Source organism: Macrobrachium nipponense, chromosome 26, assembly GCF_015104395.2.
Source record: "Macrobrachium nipponense isolate FS-2020 chromosome 26, ASM1510439v2, whole genome shotgun sequence".
In the NCBI taxonomy this organism is placed as follows: Eukaryota; Metazoa; Arthropoda; class Malacostraca; order Decapoda; family Palaemonidae; genus Macrobrachium; species Macrobrachium nipponense.
This window is the reverse complement of record NC_087215.1, coordinates 62,150,817-62,163,503: the sequence shown is the minus strand read 5'-3', so window position 1 is coordinate 62,163,503 and position 12,687 is coordinate 62,150,817. Positions and strand designations below refer to the sequence as shown.

Below are 12,687 nucleotides of genomic sequence, written 5' to 3'. Positions count from 1 at the left end.
TCCCCTCCCCAACACCGGGTGAGGTCTCGAGGGAGGTCCATAAGCCTGCCGGAGTATACCACGAAGTCATTGTAGGAGGTCCGGATAAATCTATATATACCGAGGGGACGGACGGAGGGCTGGAAGTAAACCAAGTTTGTTCACCTCTGGGACACGCAGCACGCAGGGCTCTTTCCAGAATGGAAGCATTCAGTTTCTCTCACCGTTGTTTTTCTCATTTATTTCTCGACTGCTATCCAAATGAGCTTGGAAGTTTATGAACGTGTGTCTTCTAATCTTACACGAATTCTCAATCCTCTTAATGATTAAGTCTTGACATCCAATTAACATAAAATGATTTAGGGTGTTGAAGTGATCAGTAGCCTGAAACTAACAATCACTTTTTCTTTTTTAATTGGAACGTCCCGTGTAATTATCATCGGTTGCTCGCAACTACCACGATCTTTCCTAAATACAAATGCCCCCATCGAGTTCGGGGATATCTGACCATCGAGTTCGGGGATATCTGAGGGCAAATACACATGCCCCGATTTTTCCTATATATGGACAAGATCAAAGTGTCATGTATTTTCGATACTGACGGCCAGCTCTTTCTTTACAACAATTTCCACTTTAAAAACCCTCCAACTTTTCCAAAATTGCCAGCATTCATTTTCCATTACAGGCATCTCTGAATTTTCCCTCCATCTTTACACAAACTCCAGATGACCCCTTGGTGTTCCTAAAGCGGAATTCAGCTACTTCCATTACATCTTTGGAATGACCGCTGAAAGCAAATACGTCACAATTCCTAGTGGAATTGGCTACAGGATGCCAGAGAGAGAGAGAGAGAGAGAGATCTGTGCAATGCAATGAGAGAACCTGTAAAATTCCATTTATAATGAAAGTTACAAGGTTTAGGATGTCTAAAAAAGAGAGAGAAATTGCGACCTGTATCGGGTCTCTGAAATGACAACAGAAACTTCACATCTTGGCTCATCCAAGATGAATGTAGTACATCTGAAAACCGAGAGGGGCTGAACGAACGGACGGACAGACGGAACGTATCCATTCCTATATAGATTTTCGCCAACGCGGTGAAGAAGAGAGACGGGTGAAATTTCTCGCGAAAAACCACAAGCCTCCTAAGGTATCATTTTTCTATGATAATGATGGAACCTTGTATTTCAGTTTTTTTTTTTTTTACTACTGACTTTCTGATGTCTATTCTTATTGTAATTTCGCCAGTATATTCAATTATGCTCTGTTGTTAAAGGTATCTAAACCTAAACAATACTTTTTTTTTCGTAAACACACAATGTCCATATATAATAGCTATATCAAAGTTACCCAACACACACATATTTATATATGCACATATAGAATACTTAACGTCTAACGTACCTTCCCTTAACCGTTACTCGATGCTCAGGTTATTTCAGAATTATGTGCATACATTATCAAGAAACTGACCTGAGAGGCGTTGGGCCTTTCAGGTTACAAAGAAAATAAAATAACATGAAAGTACAGCCAATAAAAATGACCATATTTATAATAAGAAACTGTTACGGAATATTCACACATCGCCATATACACCAAAATCACTTGCAAAATAATTGATGCTATCTAGAATGAAGAAGATGGCGACCATCTATCAATAATAATTACTAAAAAAAATATTATTGTCATGATACAATAAAGTTTTATACATACTTACCTGGCAGATATATACTTAGCTGACGACGGAGTCTATAGCTAAGTATATATCTGACAGGTAAGTTGAATGCATAAAAATCAGAGGTAATTTGTTTCCACCTTTTCGTCGTCTGAAATAATTCCCCAGATGACCTGAACGAAATTCCTTTATAGAAGGAAGAAGATGGTGACCATCTTTCAATAATTACGAAAAAAAAATCTGTGGTCATTTGTGTCCACCTTTTCGTCGTCTGAAATAATAATGCCCCAGATGACCTGAACGAATTTCCTGTTTTTAAATTCTTATCGTCAAACTCGATACAAAGGGGCACAAGGAAAGCGATGGGTGTAACAAGCCAAGATTCATCATCATCATAATCATTATAGGCCTTTAAGAGCAAATATGGCCAACGTGAAACTAGCTTAGAAGGCAAACTTCACCTGAATAGCAAGGCATGTTAGCAAGCAAGAAAACCGTGGATATATGACAAGATTATAATAGATGAATATGAATGGTGCAATTCGCAAATAGAACATGTTCATTAAGGTCATTAAGTTCTGCAACGCTTAACGTATTTAGACAACCGCCCCAAAATGAACTACGCCCCAAAATAGTATCTATATATATATATATATCTATATATATATATATATATATATATATATATATATATATATATATATATATAATATATATATATATATATATATATATATATATATATATATATATATATATATATAAGATATATATATATATATATATATATATATATATATATATATATATATATATATATATATAATATATATATATATATATATATATTATATATATATATATATATATATATATATATATATAATATATATATATATATATATATATATATATATATATATATATAGTGTGTGTGTGTGTACATAGTATACACATATACTATTCACATCCACAAGCAGCATCCCTCTCCGCCACCCAACTTAAAAAGATAAGTATCCATAAGTAACCTCCACAGCCCCACGGCCATTTCCCCCCCCAAACCCCCAAAGAAACCTATTGTAAACGCTGCCACGCTCACTGGCCCTAATGTTATGATGCGTGCCACTCCAAGAACTCGAAATAATAAACATGATGACGATCTGGAATCATTATCATCGACGGCGGATGTCGAAACTGATGGTGGGCCAGGCGGACTTATAAGGACCAAGGTATATATATACCTTGATAGGACAGTCCCGTGATTTGCACTTCGAAGTCCCACACGTTCATCATCGCATACAGGGCCCTCTCGTGACTCTCGTTATCTCGATATCAAAGGAGTTGCACAAGACGGTCAAAATGATGGTCCTTCTTAACAACTCTCTCTTACGTATCTAGGCTCTTCTGTTGAAGTGATCAAAATGATGGAAAACGCTATCTATCTACTATCTATTATAATATTATATAATATATATATATATATATATATATATATATATATATATATATATATATATATTCTATATACATAATAAGCGAATACCACAGGAAAATGATATGCAGAAATCCAAGCGTTTGGATTTCTGCCTATCATTTTCCTTGTGGTATTCGCTTATTTAATGGAGTCACGCGTGCATGTGCGGTGATGACTTTTAAGCATATAAATATATTTATAATATATATAACAGATATATATATATATATAGAGATATATACATAAATATACAGAGATACATGCATATACATATATACATATATTATATATATATATATATATATATAGATCTATATATACACACTCGTACATATATATATATATATCCCACCCACTTCTTCTGGGGATGGTAATAACTGCTAAATTCCAGTAAGAGGAGAAAACACACACACATATATATACATATTTTATATATATATATATATATATATAGATATATATATATAGATAATATATATATATATATATATATATATATGGGGATACAATCCACATTGAAGTAAAATCCTCTTGTGAGTTTATTGGTGGGATTGTATCCCCATGTTACTTAGAGGTACGACATAGTACCTGGCTTCTGCATATATATATATATAATATATATATATATATATATATATATATATATACATACATATACATATATATAATATATATATATAATATACATACACACACACATATGTATATATATATATATATATATATATATATATATATACATACATACATTACATATGTATCATTTAAAGATATATATTTCAAACACACAAATGAAAATAAACATCCCGTTACTTGGTGCCTCTAAACGAAGATACTGTGAAGGTATTCCAAGCAACACCAGCTCTATACAATAGTGCAAAAGCAATTGATCTCGCAGGCGTTAACACAATAAAACAAACGCACGCAAGCAAAAGCTTTCATGAAGTACAGAAGAGCCATACCAAAAAGCCAGCAATTCAACAAGGTTGCTCGGTACACCAGCCCACAAAGTGATGACTCCACCACTTGAAATATTATGTAGACAGTTTTCATGCCAAGGCCGATGTTACGAACAACCCAAATTCCCTTATCTGGTCAAGGACCGAAGTGTATAAAAGAAGAGAGAGAGAGAGAGAGAGAGAGAGAGAGAGAGAGTGCGTGCTTGTGTGGGGGGTAAAACAAGTAGGGCCTCAATCTAAAAAAGCTGTGTCAAGAACAGAATAGAATATAGGATTTAGGCCAAAGGCCAAGCACTATAACCCATGAGGTCATTCAGAGCTGAAACGGAAATTGACAGAAAAAGGTCTGAAAAGCGTAATAGGAGGAAACCCTCAAAGCAGTTGCACCATGAATCAATTGATAAGAGAGGGTGGAAAGTAAGATTGGAAAAAGAGAATATGAAAGGAGGCATAGTATAAGAAACGAAAGGGGTTGCAGCTAGGGGCCGAAGGCCCGCTGTAAGGAACCTTAATTAATGCCTACAGTGCACCGCAGGAGGTGGACTGACGGCATTAACCCCCACTCCCAAACGGGGATAAGCTGTGTTCACATTTGTGTGCCTCTTATAATTGGGTAAACATCGGAAGCAAGGGGCTTTCAATGATAACGTAAAGTGGTTGATGAATATATGGTGTATAATATTTATTTGTTTACTTACTTTGCTTTTATCCCTCCTTAACAGTATACCATTTGTAAAACCCTGCTATAATTCTAGTAGTCACGTAAATGAATTGTTAGCTACTTCCTGTTCGGTCATAGATTACGAATAACGACACAAAAAAGCAATAAATCCCAACAATAACAGACAACGCAATAATGAGCTTAATCTGGCCAGCGACAATAATTAACAACTATGACAAAAACATCCAATAGCAGCACACAGGTGGATACACGACCCTTAAAAAAATGGGGAAGCCCACATGAAGTATTAAACATTCTGCCACCGACAACACAGCCACACATATAAAACACATGATTCCGAGTGATGTCCAAGGCGTCACAACTGCCTCCCAAATCCTTCCCTATCCATCTCAACTCGGCACCTACGTTGGGGCCATGCCGGCCACACGAAGGAGATATTATTCTAGGCCTTTTTCAGGCGTGAGAAAAGACAACTGACCATCGTACAATAGTGCCCTTCTTGTTCTAATTGTCCTATATCAGTTGGTAGTTGACCACGCCTCTGTCCACACTCGCATCCTAAAACATCTAGGAATCGACGGAGCAGGGAATCGTTATTTGTAATCTACATAATATCCGCGAATACAAATGGACGAGGTACCATCGGTACGAATGGAAAGGGCTCCCTCCTCTCTGCAACACACGTGCCCCCCCCCCCCCCCCCCGAGATGCAACCGAATGACTGCAACAGCAAAATTATAACCGTTCTGGATGCGATTCGCTCCACTGTACGAATTACGTAGAAATCACCCCCCCCCCTCTCTCTCTCTCTCTCTCTCTCTCTCCTTCGGGTATGGCATCACTGATTTATCATTAATACTTTTATTAGAGTGAATTCCATTACAAAAACCTGTTATGTGGTAACAATAACTTACGAATATAAATAACAAACCTCCAATGGTATATATATATATATATATAATATATATATATATATATATATATATATATATATATATAAAGATGTTCTTTGTTAATATTCAAGAGGTTATGTTACCATTAATAGGCTTTTTTTAAATGAAAATCATACCAGTAAAGTATTGATGGTAAAATTCTACTAGTAGCTTACATAACATATACCTATATATATAATATATATATATATATATATATATATATATATATATATATATATATATAAAATAAAGAAAGCCTTGGACGCATCTTCAAGTCCCGTCAAAACGAGGGGAGGAACTTCCCAATTCTCTCTCAGGACCTCGGAATCTCAAACATATCTTCCATCAAATGGCTGAGCTGCAATACAGTAATGCTATCCTGAACACAACCATCTAAACCCCCCCCCCAACTTCCACACAGTTTCACACGACTGGCGAGAAAGGCTTCTTTCCCAGGGCATGAGAGAGAGAGAGAGAGAGAGAGAGAGAGAGAGAGAGAGAGAGAGAGAGAGAGAGAGAGAGAAACTTACATAACTGGTGAGAAAAGATGAAAGATATGAGAGGGAGAAAGGATTTCACAATCATAAGAAACTTTGAGCTATGTTTGCTGATACCTATATGAGAGAGAGAGAGAGAGAGACAACTGGTGAGAAAGAATGAAAAATATGAACGGGGAGGAACTGGTTTCACACTTATGGGAAAGTTTGAAGTATCCTCGCTGGATACCTATGTCAGAGAGAGAGAGAGACTTACATAACGGTTGAGCAAATATGAAGGATATGAAAGGAAGTAGGATGGTTTCTCACTTGTGAGAAAGTTTAAAGTATCCACGCTGGATACCTATGTCTGTTTAGAGAGAGAGAGAGAGAGAGAGAGAAGAGAGAGAGAGAGAGATTCATTTCATGCATCGGCTTCTGTTCATACCCCCTTAAGAAAAAAAAAAGGTTGCCTCTTCTGCCAATGTTAATGCATATGGATGGCACCGACTCCCTAAACCGAGCTTTGGTGGTCAACTACTAAGACTACTAATTCTACTACTACTACTACACCTTTCAATCAATTACCGGCTTCGGAACAACGACAAGAAAATATCATACATAATTAACATGAATTAATACAGTTGTCATTGTGAATACCTGACTGACTAACGTTAAGGAACTTAACTTTGCAGTGGCTAATCGACGTCGGAATTATGGAAACAAAACAAAATAAGACAAACAATTGCATAAAAACTACATAAATGGAGTTTTTTTTTTTTAAAGTAAGATTTCGATCCAAGTTGAAAACATATGAACCGAATATTCTAGGCTACGAAAAATATTTCAACAAAACATTGAAAAAACACAACATTACGATAAAACTGTAAATATATTTATAACACATAAGAGGTGGTAGGTCAACAAAAAGCTAAGAAAAAGCAATAAGTTTTAATTACAAAAAAGACAGATAAATCGTTATCTTAATAAAATTCGACAGTTTTATACGAATATGTAATTATTAATTCTAAACAGCATGCAAGTTCATACTTCTGTCATGACTAGCTGTAACTTCATTCAATGGTTGAAAATAGAAAACACCTCTCTGTGTGTGTGTGTGTGTATATATATATATATATATATATATATATATATATATATATATATATATATATATATATATATATATAACATACGGTCCTCATGTGACGTTATCCCCATTCAGTGTCAATAAAATAAAAAGGCTTCACAATTCACAGTCCTTAGCCATATTGACAAATGCACCAGAGAGAGAGAGAGAGAGAGAGAGAGAGAGAGAGAGAGAGAGAGAGAATTTTCTTCCAGCAGACCGTTCGCCAGGAATGTGAGTGAGGTGAGGTGAGCAGGAAACAAACACACACACACACACACGCATGAACACGAATCCATCCAGACACACGCACAAACACAAACAGCTGTTCGAAGAGGGCCACTCAGTCGATATGGGACGGCCGTGGCTGTGGTGCCCCGGATCCTTCCTTCCTTCCTTCCTTTTATGCCTAAATGAAAAGGATAAAAGACTTTAAGGGCCAAAGAGAAAAAAGGTGCGAGGTGGAAACGGGGTCACAGAAATGGCCGGAGAACACCACCGCCAAAGAAGCAAATCACAGCCACACCAGAAAGGCAGCACATTTTTTCCTGGTTTTTATACTCACCGTCATTTTGGTGAAGGATTTCTTAGCGATATGATGGTGAGGGGGCTCGTGACGGGTAGCCATCTTGCTTTCCCCCCCCCTCCTCCTCCTCTCTTCTTCTTCTCACTCCTTAGCTCCCCCTACTTTCCTCTCTCTCTCTCTCTCTCTCTCTCTCCCACCAACCCTTCTCTCTCTCTAGCCCTCTCCTAGACACTAGTTCAATTAGAACCACTGCCACCTTCGCCCTCTCTTTTCCTCTTTCTTCTTCTTACTTGTCTTGACACTCACTGCTCTTGGCAACTTGACTTCACTCAATCTCAAAATCTTTTAATCGACGCCCTGGACACTTTTTTCAACACTAAAATAATAAAATAAACCTTTTCAGATGGCGCCCCGAATGACAAGCCCTCTATTTATTTCTCTTTCTACCAGAAACACAGGCCTTTCAAGACACGAGCAGATTTCACGAGAACGGCACTGCACTGATAACGGGAGAGGGAGGGAGGGAGGGAGGGAGGGGGTGTGTGTGCGAGGTCCGTGAGTCAAGATGATGATGATGATGACGATTTGGATGATGGTGACAATGCCCATCAGAACATCGGGTTCTGATGATTTGGGGGGACGAATTCGTCGAGAGGGGAAAAAAACGAACGCCTTATGGCAGCTCTGAAGTGGCACAGAGAGAGAGAGAGGGGGGGAGTGAGAGGAGTGCGTGCCTGTGGGTCTATTCTCCTGTGAGGAAGGCCCAGGAGACGACGAAAAAGATCCTCACGAGGGAAGTTCGGAGGAAACAGCAGCAGCACTAGACCGAAGTTAGAGACGCCCAACGTACACACACACGGCCAACGAGAACACACTACTCTTTTTTTTTTTTTCCTTCACAAAACAACCAAACAGCTTTATCTCCTGCCCTCCACCAGCGAAATCATGACAACGAGACGACTATCATTATTCTCATTTAATTAAATAGCTGCTGCAGCATCTAATACTCTCTCGGCAAGACGAACATGATCATGAGGGAGTTGAGACGGCTGCTGCTGCGATAGGATGGGATGGGATACAACTCATATACGGATCAATTTCCAATTTCCTTTCGCTTATCCGGGCAACGCCACTTTGCAAACACGTAAAGACGACGACGACGACGACCACGACCGGAGTACCGTCGACGGCGGCGGCACAGCTGGTGGTGTGAGGAGGGCCACCAGCAGCAGTAGGGACATGTTCTCCCACTGCTGGAACGAACACCGCTACTACTATAAGGGGCTAGGACTTCTCCGCCTCCATTCGGGGAGAACTACCTTCGGAGCGTTGCAGGCTCCAGCCTCTAAACTAAAGGGCGCCGCCACTACTCCTGCTGCTGCTGCTACGACTTCTTCTTCTTCTACATCGAATCCACCGCAGTCGTATTCCTGCTGCCGCTCATGGCCACACCACCCACACGCACGAACCGCATGTAACACCTGCGGCAGTCGGCCACACACTGACTGACGACACTGAACTCGCTGCTCGCTCTCTCGGACGGACCGGGGGGACTCCCGCGCACTGACGTCACTGACAAGTGATACCCCGCGACCCCGCCTACAACAGTGCCTGGCCCGCCCCTTTCCTCACCACGCCCACTTCCAGCATAGATACATCACGTCATAAATGACTTAACCGACTCCCACTTCAATCAATGGCCTAAAGACGTCCGGAGCCTCAAACGAGTGCGGTTTCTCCCGGCTAAATATGTCTGCGGTGTCCTGAAACATCCAGCCTCCCTCCCTCCCTCTCTCCCTTAGCTAGGCAAGGTGGCCTATAGCTAAGACTTGTGGGTGGATGGGGGAGGGGGAGGAGTGGGTGGATGGGGGAGGGGGAGGAGGAGGTGTAGGGGGAGGGGGGGGAGGGGGTGTTAGGAGGATTTAAGAACACTCCCCCCAAAATGCACCCATTTGAATGTCTTCAAATCGAGTCTATTTTTAGAGTGAAATGTTTTGGTTCCGTCTGGATTTCTGATCTGCCCTGATCAATCGGGAGGGAAAGATGTCTGTCTGTCTGTCTCTCTCTCTCTCCTCTCTCTCTCTCTCTCTCTCTCTGAAACCTGAAAAGTATCACGCTCCCTCACGAAATAAGCCTGCTGCTGACTGACTGACTAGCTCGCTGAAAGATAGAGAGAGAGAGAGATGACGAGGAGAGAGAGAGAGAGAGAGATGGGGGGTGAGGCACTAACCTTAACATGTTACTAAAATTAGTCGTGCCAATGTTGTTCTCTGCTTGCTGACATGATATATATATATATATATATATATATATATATATATCTATATATATATATATATATCATGTCAGCAAGCAGAGAACAACATTGGCACGACTAATTTTAGTAACATGTTAAGGTTAGTGCCTCCACCCCCATCTCTCTCTCTCTCTCTTTCTCTCTCTCTCTCTTTCAGCGCTAGTCAGTCAGTCAGCAGCAGGCTTATTTCGTGAGGGAGCGTGATACTTTTCAGGTTTCAGATCAGAGAGAGAGAGAGAGAGAGAGAGAGAATCTTTCCCACCCGATTGATCAGGGCAGATCAGAAATCCAGACGGAACCAAAACATTTCACTCTAAAAATACATTCAAATGGGTCATTTTGGGGGGAGTGTTCTTAAATCCTCCAAAACATTCCCCCTCCCCCCTACACCTCCTCCTCCTCCTCCCCCATCCACCCACCCACTCCTCCCCCTCCCCCATCCATTGGCAAGACTAATTTAGTAACATGTTAAGGTTAGTGCTTCACTATATATATATATATATATATATATATATATATATATATAAACCATATATATATATAGTATATATATATATATATATATATATATATATATATATATATATATTACATAGAGAAAGAGAGAGAGAGAGAGAGAGAGAGAAGAGAGAGAGAGAGAGAGAGAGAGAGATTCTCATATTTTAACACCTTTATCTAGAGAGATTTGTAGAGGAGAGCAGAGTAGGAGAGGAGAGAGTAGAGAGGGGTATGACGAGAGGGAAGAGCGAGGGGGGGAAGGAGGAAGAGAGAGAGAGGGGGGGGGGGTGGGGGGTGAGAGACATTCTATCATATTTTAACCCTCACCTTCAGAGAGAGGGAAAGACATTCTCACATTTTAACAAGCTCACAGAGAGAGAAGAGAGGAATGAGACGGAGAGAGAGAGAAGAGAGAGGGAGGGAGAGAAGAGAGAGAGAGAGAGAGACGAGAGAAGAAAAAAACTAACATCATCACACCCAACCGAAATGTGGACGGAAACTCCATCACAGAACAGAGGCCAGAACTGCCGAATCTGCATCACCATCACAGAGAAATTCAGAAACGTTCAGGGACGAAGACGTAGCTATATAGGTGTACTCCATCCCTCCTCCCTCCCTCCTCCCTCGATTCCCTCCCCTCCCGCCTCCCTCTCTGATCATCCATCCCTTGGCGGGCCCAATGGGATAATGACGTCCCATTAACTCCGGGATAACATTCTCTAGCTGGACGACGACTATTTCCATCGTTTATCTAATCATTGTTATTTCCTCCATTTCACGGCGACCGATATTTGAACGTTCGTCATCAGGATGGGCGGGGGGAGGGGGGGGGGGTTAAGTCCTCCTGGTTCCATTTTCCTTAATCTCGGATTCGCCTGCTTTGGCGACGGGTTCGGAGGTCAGCGGACGCACATACACACACATACATATACACACTCACATACATACATAAATATATATATATAATATATATATATATACATATCTATATATATATATATATATAATACTACACATAATATACAGTATACAAACAAAGTTCTCAATGCACTATTTAGGGTTCTAAAACAACTATGCATAGTGCCACTGTATATAACAAAGTACACTACGCATACTCAACACTCTAAGAACACACACACACACACACACAAACATCACGAGGAATACGTACGGAAATCATCTTTCCACTAAAAAAAAACCAAACCATACCACCTTCCCAACATATGTGGTAGAGAACTGACCTCGCAATCATTATATCAGGCGAATTCCACTGAAAAAGTGCCTATAAACACAAACACAATCACAAATCACAATCAAAATTTAACTTCCAGTTATATGAATACTCGTTAAATCTTCCCCGCGCAGTGAAGAGTGACTTCATTTAGGAAGAGAGAAAAAAAAAAAAAAAAAAAAAAAAAAAAAAAAAGTCCAAATATCTGCGCGCATCTTCTCTCCCCCTTTCCCTCCCCAACCCAAACCCCCAACCCCCCGCCCCCGCCCCCGCTACCACCCAGCTCTCTTTCTTCGAAATCGATCCGAATTTTTTAAATCTCCCAAAAAGGATGTCGCTTTGGTAATTTTGCAAAAAACGACCGAGGTTCACGTCACCCGTAAGGAGAGAGGTCACTTCACTTCTGCACGGGAGGTACTGCCTACACAGGTGTCATTTTGTTAACAATGCAAAAGGAACACACACACACACACACACACACACATATATATATATATATATATATATATATATATATATATATATATATATATATATATATATATATATATATGTGTGTGTGTGTGTGTGTGTGTGTGTGTGTGTGTGTGTGTGTGTAGACATGATTTAAAATATGTTTCACACGAAATAATCCGTATACTATGTATACGTATATACTGTTTATAATTAAATACACACACACACATATATATAGTGTGTGTGTGTATGTATATATATGGATGAGGTTGCTAGCCCCACACCCTTTTACCTAACCCGAGCAAATGCTGACTACCATCGATACATCTGGGTGAAATGGTGGGCAGTCAGTACGGCATGAGCATAACCTC

The 12,687-nt window shown here is 39.8% G+C and overlaps 1 protein-coding gene across 5 annotated transcripts in view; it reads right to left on the bottom strand.

The window, feature by feature from the left end:
• The window catches only part of LOC135200333 (RNA-binding motif, single-stranded-interacting protein 1-like), a 264,070-nt gene that overhangs the window by 166,183 nt on the left and 85,200 nt on the right, over positions 1-12,687 (bottom strand). The window contains exon 1 of one of the 5 annotated variants that reach the window (XM_064228901.1): positions 7,875-9,358. The exons of the other annotated variants lie outside the window; for them this stretch is intronic. Coding sequence (XP_064084971.1) covers positions 7,875-7,937 — 63 coding nt within the window. The 5' untranslated portion in view covers positions 7,938-9,358. Of the gene's footprint in view, positions 1-7,874; positions 9,359-12,687 lie in introns of those variants that run through there. 5 annotated transcript variants of the gene reach the window in all.